The 19,040-nt window shown below is 47.5% G+C and overlaps 1 protein-coding gene across 5 annotated transcripts in view; it reads left to right on the top strand.

The window, feature by feature from the left end:
• The window catches only part of LOC131273999 (C-type lectin domain family 4 member F-like), a 39,816-nt gene extending 21,946 nt beyond the window's left edge, over nucleotides 1-17,870 (top strand). Inside the window, exons 2-6 of one of the 5 annotated variants that reach the window (XM_071208896.1) lie at nucleotides 3,397-3,523; nucleotides 4,664-5,075; nucleotides 5,527-5,695; nucleotides 10,150-10,301; nucleotides 12,482-17,870. In XM_071208896.1, the coding sequence (XP_071064997.1) occupies nucleotides 4,746-5,075; nucleotides 5,527-5,695; nucleotides 10,150-10,301; nucleotides 12,482-12,568 (738 nt within the window). In that variant the 5' untranslated portion in view covers nucleotides 3,397-3,523; nucleotides 4,664-4,745 and the 3' untranslated portion in view covers nucleotides 12,569-17,870. Of the gene's footprint in view, nucleotides 1-3,396; nucleotides 3,524-4,508; nucleotides 5,076-5,526; nucleotides 5,696-10,149; nucleotides 10,302-12,481 lie in introns of those variants that run through there. The other 4 variants (XM_058278830.1, XM_058278828.2, XM_058278832.2 and 1 more) reach the window with 4 other exon arrangements.
• Nucleotides 17,871-19,040: the final 1,170 nt, after the last annotated feature.

Raw genomic sequence — 19,040 nt, 5'->3', positions numbered from 1 at the left:
CAAGGTGTCACACTCCAGAGAAATGAGGTGCTGGTAGCCCAGGGCCTCTGGCCTGTCTGACAAAAAAATGAGGCACCTCACTCTATGTTTCAAGTGTCATCAACTAGAGATTCTTTGGCCACTGTAACATTAGCTCATCTAGAAAAGTTTGAAGGGTTGGTGGCACAGTGCTTGAGTAGACAAGTGTGTGTCCATTTTAGTCATCAGTACCATTTACTGATGACTTTCTAAGTGTGCCACGCTTGGTGAGGTATTTTTACCTGTCAATACATTATTCACTAGAAAAAGCTACAAGGTTGGTATTCTCTTTGCAGATAAACCTGAGGCTGGGTGATTTAAACACCCTAGAGGCTTTATAAAGTTAGTGAATGGGGGAGGGGGTTTTCCATCTGGGTGTAGTTGACTTGGAGTTTTTAACAAAGACTTCCTAGTACTTCTCTGCTACAGTGCAGTGGGTGCCGTCTCCAGTGGGTGGGGGACGGTCAAGGGACAATGTAGACGTACCCCCTGGTTCACCCACAGTGCTGAGTTTTGCTGCTCCTTTTGCCCTGAAAGTCTCTGCCAGTGGAACTACTGCTCTTCAGAATATGCCTGCTTAGATTCGCCAGCCAGATAAAAGGGCTGTAGACATGAGCTTCACAGCCCCGTTCCATGATTTGGTGTGTCCCCAGCCGCTGCCATTTCTCTGAGGCCCTCCCTGGCAGGCCAGAGGTCGACTTGTTGCTCTTCTGGCCTGAAGAATAAACAGGGTCAGGCCGAGAAACCTGGAACACACACCCAATCTCCAGAGCGTTTCCCTTGGGGATGACACCCTGGTAAGAGGAAGGGTGTGAACTGTAAACTTGATGGACCTGGTTTTAAATCGCAGCTGCCCACCTCAGGGTCCTGGGACTCGCTCACTCTCCACCCTTAGCAGGTTTCCCTGAACACACTTTATTCTGAAGCTAGAGCTGCAGGCCCGGCCCATCTCACAACCCAGGGGGCATTGTGACCTCCAGCAGGGAGGCTCTAGGACTGACACTCTGAGGCAGAGGCTCTTTCTCAGGATCCAGGGACCCCGTGCCGGGGTGTGGGGGTGGTGGCAGCCCCACAGGTGTGAGCTTGCTGTGGGCAGGACCCATGAAGCAGCTTTGCTCCTGTTTGTTTGTTTCCTCCATCCTTCCTTCCGACAGGCTTGCAGAACTCCTCTTCTGTGGGTCCCCCCGCCCCCGCCATCCTCCTCCATTTCTGGGTGCTGTGCTCCCAGCTGGACTACCTGGCTGTGTGATGCCACAATGCCCCAGGTGCCCCTCTCGTCTCAGGTGCTCCTTTTTCTTCTCCAGAATCCCTGTGTGAGAAGCACGGCCGTAGTTCTCACCCACAGGACAGACAGGGAGACTGAGGGGGCAGGAGCACGGAGCACACGCTCATCCTGGACACTGGCTTCTCCCACAGGGACGGGGCCCGCGGCAGTGGTTTCTGTGGCCCCAAGATGAGGAGGCAAGTTGAGGCCACGCTGGTGTTGACGGTGGTGGCCGTGCTCTCCCCCCTCATAGCTCTCCTTGTTGTGGGCGAGCCCCTTGCACATCTGAACCCCAATGGCTCTTCCTCCTCGTCCTGCACAAAGCCCTCTAGGGACCCCGAATGCACCCAGAGGGGCACTCCACCTCCAGCCCCAGGTCTGGGCCAGATGCTCCCTGGGAGCAGACAGAGGCCGCCATCCAAGGGGGGAGGCTCCTCTCCAGAACCAAAGCTCATGAGGGAAGACCCTGAGAGGGGCTTGGAGCCAACTCCCCCCTTCTGGAATCCAACCGCTAGGGGGTGTGTGCACCCTGTCCCCAGGCCCTGGTGAGAGGTGGTGTTGACCCAGGAGTGGGGTCTTTCAGTTCAACAACCTCGGGCAGATTCCTCATTCCAGGAGTTTCAGTCCCACCTGGGAGACACCACCTGGCCGCCACCTGTGGAACCAGACAGTGAGTAGCCACAGTGGAGGGAGGGAGGGCCGGAAGGGAGCCGGTGTTGGGAGGCCCAGAACCCAGGACAAGCCTCTCCCCTGCCATCCCCAGGCCCCTCAGTGGGTCTGACCTCTTGAGAGGAGGGCATAATCTTTTTTCTTTCAATGTAGTTATATTAAGCGTAATGTGTATCACAAAGTGCACATAAAGTGCACAACCTGTTTTGATACGTGTACACCCATGAAACCATCACCACAGTCAAGATGCTGAACATATTCACCACCTGCCCTCCCCCTGCCAAAGTTTTAACCCTTTGTAATCCCTCTACTCCATTTTCCATTTTCCCCAGGTAACTATGGCTCTACTTTCTGTCTCTGTGTATTAGTTTGCATTTTCTCCTTATAGACATATAAGGGATTGACAGAACATACTGTTTATTTCTCCTCTGGCTTCTTCCACTCAGCATAACTATCCTGAGTTTCACCCATGCCGTGGCGTGCACAGAACTTCATTCCTTCTCATTGCTGAGCAGTGTTCCATTTTATGGCTATGCCACGACTTACCCACTTAGCTGTTGATGGAATTTGGATTGTTTCCAGTTTTTGATTTCAAAGAAAGCTGCTGTGGACATTCATCTATAAGTCCTTTCATAGAATAAGCTTTATTTTATCATGGGTAAACATCTAGGAGTAGAATGGCTGGGTCATAGGGTATGTGCACATTTAACTTTTTAAGGAACTGCCAAGTTGCAAAGTGGTTGTAGGATTTATAGTCCCAACCACGGAGATGAGAGTCCCTTCTCCTTCACATCCTTTTCAACACCTGGGATGATGAGTCTTTTTCATTTCAGCCAGGCTAATAAGTGGGTATGTAGTGATATCTCATAGTAGTTTTAGTTTGCATTTCTCTAATTAGTAATGATTTTGAGCATTTTATTTCATGTAGTTAAATACTTCATCGAAAAAAGATTTATCTGTTCAAACTCTTGTCTAATTAAAAAATGGGTGTCTTCTTGTTGAATATTGAGAGTTCTTTATGTATTCTAGACACCAGTCCTTCATCAAATGTGTGATTTGCAAATTTCTTCTCTCAGTCTGCTTGCCTTACCCAAGGTCATGAAGATATTCTCCCATTTTATTCCAGAAATTTTAAAGTTTAGGTCAGTGTTTCATTTTGAGTTAATGTTTGTGTAAAGGTGTGAGGTTTGGAGTGAAGTTAATTTTTTTTTAAAGATCTATTTATTTACTTCCCCTTCCCCCCACCCCCCCTCACCTCCCCAGTTCTCTGTCTCTGTGTCCATTCACTGCGTGTTCTTCTCTGACCGGTTCTGTCCTTATCAGCGGCACTGGGAATCTGTGTTTCTTTTTGTTGCATCATCTTGTTGTGTCAGCTCTCTGTGTGTGGGTGGCACCACTCCAGGATAGGCTGCACTTTCTTTCATACTGCGTGGCTCTCTTTACAGGGTGCACCCCTTATGCCTGGGGCTCCCCTACGGGGCACGGCACTCGTTGAGGGCATCAGCACTGCGCATGGGCCAGCTCCACATGGGTCAAGGAGGCCCAGGGTTTGAACCGCAAACCTCCTGTGTGGTAGGTGGACACCCTATCTGTTGGGCCAAGACCATTTCCCTGAAGTTCATTTTTATTGTTTGGATATTACTATTCAATTGTTCCAGGGCCATCTGCTGAAAGGATTATGCTTTCTCCACTGAATTGCCTTTGCTTTTTTGTTGAAGATCAACCTGAACTTCCTTTCTGTTCTTCTCACACCGCCAAAGGCCAGGTGGTCTCCCACTTCCCCTAGCCAGGGCTTGAGGAATAGGGCAGGGGTCCTGAGGGTGGATGGAACCAGGCGGTGACCATGGATGTGTGAAATTGAGTCCTTGCTCATGAGGAGAGCCAAGGGTGATGGCAAGACCAGGGGCAGGGGCAGGTGGGCTTGCTGGGAAAGACCCTGCAGAGGAAAGGGCTGCAGTTTCCTTGAACGGTCCTGATGGCCAAGATCTCTCACTCAGGGCTCTCATATCTCCAAATTGCTCTGAAGGGACTCTTGTCCTCTGTTTTCTGTAGGGGTGCCCAGCCCTTTCAGAGGCGATTTCAGCTCAGAGGCCCCAGGTGACCTGAAGGTGTGGCATACCTCCATCATAGCACTGTGGATTGAACAGGGGCCTTCTGCCAGGAGCACCTCTTTTGTTCCTATATTTTCCCCCCCTGGAATTCGTAATCAGAAAATTTATGTTTGTGGTCTCCATGGTTTTATGGAATAACAATGATGCATAAAGAGGCTCAATGATTGGTGTACAAATATAGCTCAGGACAAAACATGGGCATTATTCATATCTTCTTTTCTTCAGTGACTCTTTTAATGGTGAAATTTCTGTGGGATTAAACTTCCACAGCTCTAAATTGTATAATGAGTTATTTTCAAGTTCAATTACAATGGCAAAAGAATCCAAGTCTCACCAGCATGACTTTGGGGTATGTGTGGGGTAGCTAGTTTATAGTAAGCAAGAATTTCAATTCTTTGGATCTGTTAGTTCATGTGTGATGGCTAATTAGGTCTTTGGCTATTGTTTGGTCCAAGGTCAGATGGCCACAGGCCATTAAGGGTGCCCTCAGGGCTATGGTGTGGCATCTCCCCACAGAAATCTTCAGAACACGCTGGTAGATCTTTATGCTTCCCCATGAAATGGGCCTCTTTGGCCAACCTCTCCATTTCTTCCCCTGCAGATTCCGACCGTTTTGGCATAGTGGCCAAGATAAGGAAGCTCTCCAGCTGTTTAAAGAACATTCTAGCACCTGGGCTGTGGAGATGCAGATGCTGAAGTACAAGGTGGACAATGTCTGTTCTCAGATCCAGATGCTCAGCGGCCACCTGGAAAACACCAGTGCTGACATCCGGATGGTCAAAGGAGTTCTAGAGGATGCTGGCACCTGCCATATCCAGACCCAGATGTTAAGAAATTCCTTGGAGGGGGCTGTTGCTGAGATCCAGGGCCTAAGGAGAGCTCTGGAAAAGGCAAACACATTGAATTCCCAGACCCAAGATTTCTTACAAAGCAGTTCAGAAAACACCAGCTTTGCACTCCACATGTTAAGCCAAGACCTAGAAGATGCCAACGCTGAAATTCAGCTGTTAAAGGTAGGTTTACACTTGGCAAATATGAGCTTGCAGAATGCCAGTGTTCAGACCCAACTTTTGAAAGGCAGTCTGGGGAGTGTCAAAGTTTTAAGGACCCAGCACCAGGTGTTAAGCAGCAGTTTGGAAGGAACCAATACTGAGACCCAGAGGCTCTGGGGAGCTCTGGGAAATGCAAGTGCTTTCAATTCGCAGACGCAGCCCTGTATAAAAGGCAGTGTAGACAACAGCACTTTTGAGATCCAGTTATTAAGAGGTCAGTTGGACAGGGCTGATGAAGTGATTCCGTTGTTAAAAAGAGATTTGCAAACTGCCATTGCCCAGACCAAATGAGAAAGGGCAGTATGGAGCAGACAAAAGCTGAGCTCCCAGGAGTAAGAACAGAGTTGGAAAATGCTAGGAGAGTTTTAGAGACCCTAAAACAATGAATGAAGGGTGCTGCCTTTAATCCCAGACCCAGATGTTAGAAAAGAGACTGAAGGACGCAGAGGATGAGATCCAGAGGCTAAAAGTTAATGTGAGTAATACCAACTCACTAAGCATGAAAATCCAGGAGCAGGAGAGCAGCCTGGAGACCCTCCGCGCAGCCTGTGCTTCACAGGAGCAGCTACAAAGGACCCAAAGTAAGTGGTAGGGAGGGTCCACCTTGGGGAGGTCAGAGTTGTTGGGATGTTTCTGCCCCTTTAGCCTCAAGCATGTGTCCCTTCTGGGAAATAGCAAGGGTGGTGGAGAGAGGACAAATCCAATAAACGCGGCTCCTCTGTGCCCAGGCAGTAGCACAGAAGATGTGAGAATCTATGTCCTTGCTCTCAGGTGGCTTATAATCTCTCCACCAAATTTCTCCTTTGGCAAAGCAGATCTTTTTGATGAAGGTGTATGGTAATGGCAGAGTATGCTTGTGGGGCCAGACAACTTGTTTGTGACTTCCAGCTATCACAAACAGTGTGAACCTGAACAAGTTGCTTACCTTCTCTGAGCTTCACCTGCACAATGGGGGCAATAGGATTTGCCTCACAGGGAGGATCAAATGAATCAACATAGGTAACACACTTAACCTTGTAGCCAGCATTCGAGCATGTGTCTGGCAAAACTTTCATGAACATCTCCCATGTGTCATGGGGTTAAAGATGAATAAGACATGACGCCTGCTCTTGAGAAGGTTACAAGATGCAAGATGGAGACAAACCTGTAAGCAAAGTCATAATAATTGGTGAAAGAGGTGTTAAGTTAGAAGCAAGTACTGGGAACTGAGGGGGGGGTGACTAAAAGAAAGGTGAGAAGGGACCTTTTGTGGAAGGGGGGGAAGGAAATCTACTTATCTGTCATCTATCTAATCATCTATGTAATCTATCTGTGCAAGTTTCAAAAACCTTTACTGCATGAACTCACTCTGACATTTTATATTCTATTCTTTAAAAAAAAAAGAGCAAAGCTTGTCAAAACTGATAAACCAAATTTATGACCCACTAATGGGTCAGTGATTGCAGTTTGAAAAACATTGGGCTAGAGGGATGGGCAGGGCTGGAGAGACACACGCTAGATGGGAAGGCTTCTGAGTGAGCTTGGCCTTTATCCTCCAGAAAATGAGGAGCCACTGAAGGGTTTTAGGGAGAACCCCGAGGTTCTGACTTGGGTTGACAAATGAAGGGGTCCCCAAATGAGGAATAAAGGAGGAAGAGGAGCGGCAAGATTTGGGCATGCTGGCTGTGGTGCTCTGGGGGACAGCCAAGTGGACGTCACCTGCAGGCTGTCTGGAGTTGAGGAGAGAGGTCAGGGCTGCAGACATAGGCTTGGGTGCCCCAGGCATGTGGATTCTGGTTGCAGCAGTGGGTGTGAGGGTTTGCATGAGACAAAATGCAGAAGAGGGCTGAGGGTGGGGCCAAGAATCAACCTTCAGGAGGCAAGAAGTGAAAGATGTGTGATTGAACCAACTGAGGACAGGGGAATTTGGAATTGTGCATGTGGGAAAGCCAAAAGAGGAGAGAAATTCCAAACGGGAGCGGTCAGTTCTGGCACATGCTAGAGAGGCCATGTAAAAGATTCCAAAAGCGTCCACTGAGGCTGAGCAATTAATAAGTCATAGAATGAAGTTTCATGGAAGCCAGATCACTGTTGGGCGTGAATCAATCAGGTATATGAGTCTGTCAAGGAACGTAGCTGAGAGGGAAGGAGAGACAAGGGAAAGAGTGAAAAACAATGCACATCATCTATTTCTCCATTACAACATGTTTCTATTAATTGTAAAGTGTGGCAAATATTGAAAAATTGCAAGATGAGAAAACAAACACCTGTATTGCCGTGAAAATTTGCGAGACTTCCACGTGTACCCCTGCTAATATTTTGGTGAACTTGAGAGAGTGTTTCTAGAATCGCATAGGCTTCAGCTGAGGTTTACAGAAAGGAAACAGCAAAGAGGTGGAGGTTGAAGATAGGGGAGGATAGGGAGGGGAGAGTCAAATGCAGGATGAATGACTTGCCTTGAAGGAGTTTGGGATGGTACTTGAATCTCTGAGGCTGGGAGGGGAGCAGGTATGGAAGTCGGTGTCTACCCTACTGTGCAGATGTGGGAACATGAGACTGCGAGAGCTAGTGTTAACCACATCTGTTTCTGGGTTGCAAAGGAGGTCACTTACTAAGGAGGAGGATGCCTGTAGGGAGCTGGGGGAGAGAAGGGATGGTTGGGAGAAGCTGCTGGAGAGATGGGGGCTGACAAATGAGGACTTGGCAGGCAGTGCCGAGCCCCTGCTCTTTCCCCTGTTTCCAGTCGAGTCTAAGGAATCACTGGCCATGCGGACCAGTGCCTGGAAGTCTTTCCTCCTTCCTGCCTCTCCACGAGCCCCACTGCTGCCCTCCTGCTTTAGTATGGACTGAGAGGTGCTCCATCCTGGCTGTGCACTGGAGTCACCCAAGCACATGCGTGGGGCTCGTGTACAAAATCTTATGGATTTTGGTCTGGAATGCAGCATCAGCACCACAAAGTTTTAAAACATGGGCAGTCAGGGTGCAGTATCATTATTTTAACTTACTTAAAGGGCCAAATAGTAAAATTGAGACATGTGGGCCACAGTCTCTGTCAGGGCTCCTCAGTGCTGTCATCTTGCTCTGCTGAATCAGCCAAAGAGAACGTGTAAATGAATCCTGGCTGCTCCAATGACACTATTTATAAAAAGAGGCAGCTGTTGGGCCATAATTGAGCCTCCCTGGACTTAGACGACTGGTTCTGAGGCTTCAGAGAGCATAAGAATCACACGCGGCCTTGTTAAAACACAGACTGTTCAGATACAATTTCTGGAAAAGCAGGGCTGCACTGGGCCTGAGAAGGGGCATTTCTGCCAAGTTCCCAGGAGGCGCGATGCTGCTCATTCAGGGAACACACTTTAGGAACGCCTGGTCCATGCTGCCTGTCTCTTCCTGAGATCTTTGCAGTTGGGTTCTGATGGATGTTTCTGGTCCAAGCAGGGTGGTCTTTTTTCCCTGTTGTATCTTCACATTGCACCACATTGAAATATTTACAGTGCAAATCTGCACCATCCATAAAACCCTTCAGAGCCTCCCATTGCTCACAGGGAAAAAACCAAATTCCTTGTCATGGGCATAAGATCTAGTGCTAGAAGCCTCTCCAGGCTCTTCCCCCACCCCTTGCATGCCAGCCACACCCGAGGTTTTGCACAGATCAGCTTGTGCCATGCCATTTCATGCCTGCCTGCCTTTGCACCTGCCATTCCCTGTCTGGAAGGCTTTTCTTGGACCTGATCCCCTGGCAAATGCTTCCTCAGTATTTTTGTGTTTTTTTTTTTTAGTGTTTTTCTGATTAAAAATTTTAAAAAATGTTAGAGCTGTTATAGGTTTACAGAAAAATCCTGCAGAAGGTAGAGAGCTTTGCCCATGATTAATTTTTTTCCCTTAGTGGATACATTTGTTACAATTGATGAACCAATATTATTATAATCATATGATTAACTATAGTCCATAGTTTAGAGTAGGCTTCACTCTTTGTATTGTACAGTTCTATGTTTCCTTAAAAAATTTTTTATTGTGGTAACATATATATAACATAAAAGCTCCCATTTTAACTGTTTCAGTATATACATTCACAACATTATGCTACCATCATCATCTTTTCTGGCTGGAAGCTTTCCTTGCCCCAAACTGAGACTTTACCAAATAAGTATTAATTCCCCATTCCTCACCCCTCAGTTTTTTTTATGACTCATCTCAAGGAATATCTCATCCAGATTCCCTTGCTAAGCACCCCCTCCCAGCCCAGGTGACATAGACAACACCCTCTTTCATGCCTCTATTCTAACCTGCATGTGGCATTTAATTAGTGCATCTTCCATCCTCTTCTTACATCTGTCTCATTTCACAAGACTGTAAATTCCTTGAGGGCATGAATCGTGTCTTATTGGTCTTTTTATAACAGTCCCTGGCTCACAGAAGCTGAGGAATGTCGAACAATGAATGTATGAATGTTGAAGATATGAATGAAGAAATGAGTGTTGTGGCTTCATTTCAATAGCTGCGGTAGAGATGATACTAAAGAGTAGGATGTGTTGACAAGGAGGGAGGAAAGAGCTGAGACTTGGGGCTCCTGGTGACAGGATGAGCTCTTAGTGTGTGACACCTGTGAGGGCAGGTAGAGCAGGTGATGAGGAAGTCCTGGGATAGTCCTGGGTGTGGGCAGCCAGAGTGGATGGAGATCAAGTCAAGGAAGTAAGGGAGACTCTGGATGGATGGACAACTTCCTCTAGAGATGGCGGGAATTGAGATGGTAGGACTGTACAGTGGCAGCACTGAGATGGGAAATAAAGTGACAGAAAGCACATGTCTCAGCAGAGAGTTTTTCTGGGTAGCAGAGCCGAGTTTGCCAGGAGTATTGAGCCAGGCATCTTGAGCTGCTGCTCCCTGGGGAATTGGGTAGTAGGATGGGGGGCGTGGTCTCAGCAGCACTTGCCCTTGGGGAACCAAGCCTCAAGGACGTGGGCCTCAGTGGCCAGCTGCTGGCGGGTTCAGGAAGGCCAGCTCTGGGACATCCACCATCAGCCCCTGGTTCCCTCTCTTCCCACCTCTGCTGCAGCTCAGTATGTCCAGTTTCTCCAGGATTGCTGTAAGTTCTACTGTCGGTGCTTGCATTACTTTTCTGATGTCAAGAAGTGTTCGGAGGGGGCTGAGCAGTTCTGTGCATCCCAAGGAGCTCACCTGGCATTGGTGTCCTCTGAGGAAGAGCAGGTCAGAGCTGGGGGCTTGGGGTGGTTCTGGCAGGGTTGGTGTGTGACAAGGGCCTTTGGTGCTTTGACCTTCCTCCTCTAGGGGAGGGCACAGCCCATAACCTTCATGTCTCCTGTCAGGCAGGGAACAATATTGAATTCCTCTGAGCACCTTGCACTGGAGGTGGAAACCTGGACAACAAACCCCACTGTCCTCAATGAGTGGGGAGATTCCCGGAGGTGGACAGATGCCAGCAGCAGGGCAGGGCAGAGGCGGGTGGTGGGGCGGGCACCCTGAGAGGGTGAGGGAGCATGCTTTTCCCTCAGCTCCTCAGGTCCCTTTGGGCTTCCTCTCCAGTCATCAGGCTTGATTTTTTTTAATCCCCCCTCCCCCTTGAGGCTTGCTTGCCGTCTGCTCTCTGTCCATTTGCTGTGCATTCTTCTGTGTCTCTGTAATCATTCATTTTAAAATTTATCCCACTCCCCCCTTGAGGCTTCTTTGCCGTCTGCTCTCTGTGTCCATTTGCTGTGTGTACTTCTGGGTCTCTGTATTCATTTATTTTAAAGTTTGTCCCCCCCCTCCTTGAGGCTTGCTTGTGGTCTGCTCTCTGTGTCCATTTGCTGCATGCTTTTCTGTGTTTCTACTTGCCTCCCTTTTTGCTGTGTCACCTTGCTGAGTCGGCTCTCCTTAGTGCTTGCAGGCCAGCAGCTCTCTGTGAGGTGTGGGCAAGCCTGCCTTCACAAAGAGGCCCCGGGACACGAACCCAGGGCCTCCCATATGGTAGATGGAAGCTCAACTGATTGAGCCACAGCCACTTCCACAATCTTTGTAGCCTAAGTCACAGGGTGCTGTGAAAAAAGTAACCAGTATTATGTTTATCTGCAATTATTTCAAAGTTTATTTCAGTAGTATAGCTGCAACATGTAGCTTTTCCATTGATATTACTACAAGGTGACATTTTTAAACCTCTATCCACCATAATTTAAAATAACTATTCTGGATTAAGTTGATTCAGATTAGATTATTTTCATTCCTAAATACATTTTACGTATTTCTCAAATGCTGATTCACTCCTTCATTGGACGATTTCTGAAGGTTTACTCAGTGTCTTCTTGATTAGCCAACCACCTGGGTAACAAGATTTGTTGACAAGTCCTGGATTTTCTGCAACAACTTCATAAATTTCTGTTGCTTCTCCTGATAGAGGAGAATAGAGTTCACTATTAGCTTTTGTACTTTATGAAGCACCCTGCTCATCTCATTTGTTCAGTTTTGTCCCAACTTTGAGAAGACTAGAGCAAACAACATATCCCAAAGCTTCCTGTGCAAAATTGCCGAGTCCCGCATTCCAGCACTGTTTTCTGCTCTTATCTGTTCATTCTTGCCTGGGAATTTCTGCACTGAGAGCAGAGCAGGCCGGTATGCAACGTCTGGGTGACACCGGCACCCCCCCACAGACCCTAGTCCACAGGTGCAGATTAAATCTCGATTTTATTGTCAGTCAATCCCATGGCCATGGAGGGTGCATGAGCAGGAGACCCAGGCTTCCTGGGAAGGCCAAGCACTCACATTCGATTTGAGGAGCACCAAGGCCATCGAGGCCCAGGGTGGCCATCTGGTGGGGGTCGGCCTCAGGACATGTCAAAGTTATTAACAAAAGACCTCACTAGCTCTGGTCACTTCAGTTGATATGACCGCCCAGCCCACAGCGCGCTCCTGAGAATGTTCTGTGGGTGTGAAAAAGGCCGTGCTGCTTTGTGAAGCGTCCTGAGAAGCTCTGGCCACATGTTGTCCCAGGACAGCACACCTCGTATCCAGGGCTGCTTCTAGGTAGGGACAGTCACGTGACAGGAAGCTGGGCCTCCCCAAGGGGCTCTGGCAGCTGCTTAGACCCTGGACACACCAGGGAAGGTGCAGGGAGGGGTCCAACTCTGCAGGGAAGTGCGAATTCTGGGGTGGAAGTTGAAAGGCCCTTCCCTCTCCTGTCCCCAACTTGCCGCTTCACAGACACCCTCCCCATCCTTGGATCATCAGTGACTCAGGATGTCCTCAATGGACCCAGGCCTGCAGGGCATCGCAGCTCTGTCCCTGTTCTGGGGCTGTAAGGGGACTGGGGAGCTGTGTCACTTTAGCTCCATGTGCCCCAGCAGAGACAAGGACCAATGCCTGTGTCTAGCTGAATAACGTCCCTCTATTTCCAGGTTTTTGAGCAAGGAGCAGCTGGACAACTGGCAGCACAGGAACGGGCCCACGGAGGACTGTGTCCATACTCAGCAGATGTGCAGTGACATATACTGTGATGCCACCTACCAGTGGGTCTGCAAGAAATCCGTGGGCCACAACGTGGCCTGAGTGTTGAGCAGAGCTGAGGGGTCCCTCCCGGCGGCCAGCTCTAGTCCTCCTCCATGCTGCCTGTGAGCCTCTGGCCTCTGCTTGCTCTCTGGGGCTTCCACTTGGCCTCTTGGGTGTCCTGCCTTGAACTGTTGTTTAACCCTTTGGAGGCGGGATAGAATAGGGACCTAAGGAGGAAGGGGCAGAAAAACCTAATAAGCCTGGCAAGAGAAACTGAGGCATTGGCCTGCTGGCTAGCATGAATGTGCTGAGCACAGGGGCAAATTAGGAAGGGGCAGCTAACAAGCACACACCCAGCGGCTCTGTGATCAGGAGGCAACCTCATTACATGGCGGAAAAGAGGGACAGGGCGAGGGGGGCAGCACCCCCACCCCCACCCACTTTAAGGTTACCTCTTGCCTTGTGGACAGTGACCAGAGGCCGATCACCAGTGATCAGCACACCATGCAGAGCTCATGGACAGCAGCCAGAAGCCAATCACCACCCACCAGCATCCCCTAACCCGCTAAGGGAATCAGATCACCCAGTAGAGTTCCCCTGCTGTGTCTCAAGTATGCCAATCAGGGCACACCTGGAGTCCTGTACCCCCATATATCAGGGGGCCCCAGGGCAGAACTTTGCATTTTCCCCCTTGCCTGCATCCCTGTAGGTGCACTTTCCTTCTCTTGCTTCACCCCAAAAAATTCTTTGTTTGCCTGATTAATTTGTGGCTCATCCTTGAATTCTTTCTCGAGAAGAAGCTGAGAACCTAGATAATGGCTCTGATCATACTTCAAGACGTTGACCCCACGTAAGCAGGGGGACCAATGGTGTGCCCTGGTGTGCTCCTCAGTGTCCACCTCCACAACCAGCACAGGCTGTCACACAGCAGGTCCTCAGTAAACACTTGATGAATGACTGAAGGCCCTTTGCGTGTTTCTCTCTTATAACCACCCCCCACACACACACTCTCCTGCCCTCAGGGTGCATCTGTCCTGCTATAAGCACACTTTCATTTTTTATTTCAAGGCTTTGCAGCTAGTTAGTGCATTGAAAAACAGCAGAGGTTTTTCAGTAGGGACTTTGTAGGGTTTCCAAATCCCCAGGAAGTCCTAGCCATCCCTCTGGTTCCCTGGATTTCCTTTGTGTGCATATGGGGCTGGGGCTGGATTTTACTAGCTCTTTTGCCAACTCCAAAGACCTTTTTTTGTATTCTTTGGACTTGCCTCATCTGTATCAGAGATTTATATTTGGCTTCAGCCTCTTCCGGAGATCCCCATTCCCCCTTCTAGGGACTCTGCTGTGTGCCAGCTGGGCAAGACATACTACATAGTCTGTGCATAAATTCAAACTTATTTTATACCCAAATGTGTCTAGAAAGCCAGTTGAGAAGTATAAACTCCGTAGGCTTTGGATACTCAGGGAGGATGCCAGCCAAATGTGTCAAGCCCAAATGGAATGTGGGGGATATTAGTTAACTCAAGCTGACCTGGAGGAAATAATCTAATACTCAGATAAGACACTTAAAGAAACTATGAAAGAGTCCTGTTGCGTACAAGTACTGTTTGACTCCCCACTCATAGCCTCTGAATAAAAGGGACCCAAAAATTCTATTCAGGGCTCCGTATTTATCAGGACAAGAGTCCACCGAGTCTGGCCAGTCGAAACAAATCATCTTCCTTCTCAGAATTCTCACGTCCTGGCCATGGATACCACCTACACCTGACTTCTCTCTGCTACCACAATACAATGAGGATTTCTAGAACATTCTTTGCTGGGTCTGAGGTCTACCATTCTGTGCATGCACAGGGAACCCTATGCAGATTTCTGGTGCTCTGCCTCTGCAAAGTTCCTCCTCTGTATCCTCTGGCCCCAACTTCCACTGCTCTCAGTCTCCTGAAGCTCCCATCCCACTTGGCCCTTGCCTCAGCTCAGCGAGACTGTCATGCCCCATTTGGAAACCCCCTTCTCACAGGACCTCATCTGGAAAGAAAGTCCAGGAAGAAACCCAGGGCACTGTAGGGCTTCCTGGTCACAGTTTTGCTTTCCCTGCTTGATGTGGGCTATGGGTGGGAGGCTGTTCATCTCTTCCTGGATAACCTAAGCTGTGTGTCCTGACTTGTGGGTGTGCGACAGTGAGAAGCTGCAGCCTTGACCTTGGTAACCGTGGCAACAACTCCAGTCCTGGGAGGTAATTTACCATTGCAAACTCTATACATACCAGTTAGTCCAGGGAGATTCTGATGGTGGTAATGCCGAAGCTTAAGGAGACTTGGAATTGCCCTTGAATGGGAAACATAATATAGCCTCTGCATAAATTCAAAATTATCTAATTCTGTATCCAAGTATGCCTAGCCTCTAGAAATCCAGTTAAGAGATATACACCGTATAGGCTGTGAATGTTGAGAAAGGACGTAAGACTAAATGTGTTTTCAAAGTTGCATCCAGAGGGAATGTAGGAGAGATGCTAATTCAAGCTCACCTGAAATGTGGGAGATATGATAATTCAAAACCTATCTGGTACTCAGGCAAACACTTAACTAACAAGTTCATTTTCTTTCATAAAAGCACCATTTGACTCCCACCCTGTATAAAAGGAACTTGAAAATCTTGTTCAGGGCTTGGGTTTGAAACAGAAATTTCCCCAATCAGGCAGGCCTTCAATAAATCAGTTTTCCTTCTCAAAATCATTCCTGAGTCCTGGCCTTTTTATACCCAAATAATTGAACCTCTCTTGACTTCTACAACAGGGGAAGAAGGGAAGTCAGAGAATGAGGAGGGTGGGGGTGGGGGTGATGTCCCAGGAATACATGGAGGCAGTGCAGGGGGAGTCTGATCAGCTGGATCAAAGTCAAGGTTTTGGGGGGATTTGGGAGGCAGAAAGGAGGAAGAAGAAAGCTTTTGAAGAGTTTTTTGATGTAAAAGAAGAACAGGATATAAGATGAGAGAAGGCCTGAGCGTAAGGAATCTTGCATGTCTGCCACTGGTCTGGATAAAGTTCTTTAAGTGTGGGAGAACTTGGGAATTAAAATGCATTGATTTTTATTGTCCAATTGGTAGTGTTGTAGAAGTTGAGAGGGTCAAGTATTTGCATATAGAAAGACCAGGACTCAGGAATAATTTTTGGGAAGGAAAAATTATTATTTACAACCACCCAGGCTCGGAGTTTCTCATTCCAAAATCCGAGCCAGAACAAGATTTTTGAGTTCCTTTCATACAGGGGAAGGGCCAATGATTCTTTGTTTCAGTGCTCAGTAGGCTTGAATTAGCATATATCTTTCACATCCTAGGTAAGCTTTTAGCATGGACTTTATACATTCCAGATAATCTTAGCATATTTGGTTTACATTTCCCCTGAATATTTAAAGTTTATAGAGTTAGCATTGCTAAACTGTTTCTCTGGGACTGGAGTTGTTGTCATAGTTACCAAGGGCAGGGCTGCAGTTCTTACTGTTCCAAAGGCACCGCTCACAAAACATACCGCTCAGGTGATCTATGAAAATATGAACAGCCTCCGCCCAGAGCCTACATCAGTATTGCGGCCACACAGAGGTCGAGTAGAAAATGAGTTTTTTAGGTCTGATGTCTTCTTTCGGGTACAGAGTTTTACGTTTATGAAGGAGACAGCCCAGAGGTGTGGTTTTGGTGGGAGGTGAACTTGAATTCCCCATTTTAGGTGGCCTGGGTGAGACTAGGGATCTCTAGAATGGGGGAGATTCTGAGAGAGACAGGTGTCCCCAAGAATCAGTCAGATATCTACAAGGAAATGGGAAAATGCTCTTGCAGCCAGACATCCCTGGCGCCAAGGGGTTTCTTCCCACAAGGACGCAGGCATACCACCTGGCGTGGCCCTTGGGGAATGGTGAGGATCCTGACCTCACGCTAGGTTTTCCCAGTGGGTTGTCCTGGACAATGAGAAAGGAGAGAGAGACAGCAGGATCCTCCAGTGGAGAAATCCCTAACTCACCCAGCTGAGATTCAATGTCCGGTGTTGGATGGGCATTCAGCCATGGAGGAGGGGAGACCCCTCACCAGTCAATCAGTTTCAACAGGACCCCAGTCCCGGGCTTTTGGCACCATATGCTGGAGAAAAATGGTGTTCACTGGGACACGTAGACTGACTGAGCATAAACAAAGAATTTATTGAGACGCTCTCACAACAGAGGGGGTCTGAAGAGAGACCTCAGCCCCCTCGTGGAAGGCGCAGATGTGAATTTATACAGCACATCAGTAGGTGGGGAAATGTTGGTTCAGGGGGAGGGGGTTAGGGTCCGAGTACAGCCTTGGGTCAATAAAGGGCTGTAAGAGTGAGTTCTTATGTATGGCTTGGGGTGGTGGGCTAGGAAGTAGGGTTTTCTTGGAGTGCAGGAGAGTTTGATGGCCTGGAAGGGAGGAAGGTCCTGTCTGCTCCATTCTTAGAGTGATATGGCTCATTCTTCGGGGGAGAGACACTGTCTTCCACATGTAGGCAGCTTGCTCAGTCAATTGGAATGGAGCCACAGCCTTATGACCTGGTAATCATTGCAAATGTCTAACACCATGATTGTTCTTTTCTGGAATTTACTCCTCTTACTTTTTTGTTGCTATTGTATTGGTAAAGCTTCCAGAACAATGTTGCCTGGAAGCAGTGATAGCAGACATCCTTGTCTTGTTCCTTACATTAATGTGACTATTTCTAGTTTTGCAGTATTGCTTATTGATTTTGGATAATTACCCTTTATAAAGTAAAGGAAATTCCCTTCAGTTCCAAATCAACAAGAGGTATTTTTAAAATTACGATTGAATGTTGAATTTCACCAAATGGTTTTTCAATGTCTATCAAAATAATAATATTTATCCTTTATTCTGTTAACATAGTGCATCACATTAAAAATCTCATGATGAATTATCTTTGCATTTCTTGAATAGCAACCTATTTGGTTAGGGTATACTATTTTCTTACTATGTTGCTGGATTTGACTTCCTGATAGTTTATTCATTGTTTTCTTATTTTTTTTTTCATTTATTCCTGTGAGATGAACTTATTGATTTCTTGGCCTGTATTTCTTTCCTTTGTTTTAGGGTTTTCTTGTTTTGCATCATTAGAAGCCAGTATTCAATAACATGTCCTACGTTTTTGGAATTTACTGAGATTTTGTTTGTGGTTAGTGCATGTTCATTTTCTAAAATTGCTCCTTAGCCTAAATATTTATTAGATTAGGATTGTAATTTTTTATTATTCAAATAGTCTACAATAAAACTTATGTTTTGTCTACTCAACCTGTGGATTTCTCTGATGTTATTTTTGACTCTCCTAGTATGATGATCATTTTGCCACTTTTTCCTTATATTTTTAATACCTTTTGCTGTATATATTTCAGTGTTACTATTTAATATGTAAAGATTGATAACCACTAAATCTAAAGACTTCTTTATTTTTGTTAGGAGGTACCAGGGATTGAACCCAGGACATCGTATCTGAGAACCACGAGTTCAACCACTAAGCTAAATCTGCACTCAGGAATTTTACTTTTTAAGCAATATTCACTCATCCAAGGAATATTTATTGTACCCCTACTATGTAGCAAACACTCTTCTAGGTTTTAGGGATTCATCAGTGAACCAAACAGATAAAAAGCCCCACCCCAATGAAGCCCGTGTTTCATAAGGAGGCGAGGTAGTGAGCAGCTCAAGTCCCTCCTCAGAGCTGCAGGAAGGAGTCCTGTGGAGCTGGAAATCTGGGGGTGTGACAGTCTGGAGGAGCAGACAGCTGTTCATCATTAATCCAGCCCCCCTTAGACTGGGGCTCTCCAAAGATACCAGGAGAGGTGGTGGACAGAGGCAGGCCGCCCTGAGGGGATGCCCACCCCACCCCCAACCTGCTAACACTCATGGCCACTTTTCAGGCCTGGACTGGCCCCTTTCCTCCTTCTGAAGAATGCTGAAAATTCCCCAAGAGGATGTCAGAAAGGCAGAATTAAGTTCTCTGTAGCCTGGCTGGAGCCTTCTGAGGAGACAATGACTACTCAGTTGACCTGGAGGGAAGTCGTCAGTTTGTCGCTGTGGAATGCCTACTCCGCCTGCCTCCTCTGTGGGAAGCCTGCACAGATGTCACCCTCCATGACTCTGTATTCCTGGATGGACAATGGCCACCACTGTGGTGTACACAGCCCTTTTTCCCAGACCTATGTTTTCCAGTCTTTCTGGGAGTGATGACCCAGCCTGCAGGTTGGGGTCCCACACATTGTGATTTAGGGGAGAGCCCAACCCTCATGTGGGGGAAGGAAGGCATAGACTTATGGTTGCCAAGAAATGGCCTCTCGGGCCTGGCTTTCTAGGGCTGGGAAGTACTTTACAAGGAAAGAAAGTAAACACACTCTAGAGAAAGATATAACAGCATTTTAGGGATGAGGAAAATTACTTGCTTAGAGGAAAATCTGCACATGCTTA

This window comes from Dasypus novemcinctus, chromosome 17, assembly GCF_030445035.2.
Source record: "Dasypus novemcinctus isolate mDasNov1 chromosome 17, mDasNov1.1.hap2, whole genome shotgun sequence".
NCBI lineage: Eukaryota > Metazoa > Chordata > Mammalia > Cingulata > Dasypodidae > Dasypus > Dasypus novemcinctus.
The sequence above is the reverse complement of the archived record's forward strand: the minus strand, read 5'-3'. Positions and strand labels throughout refer to the sequence as shown.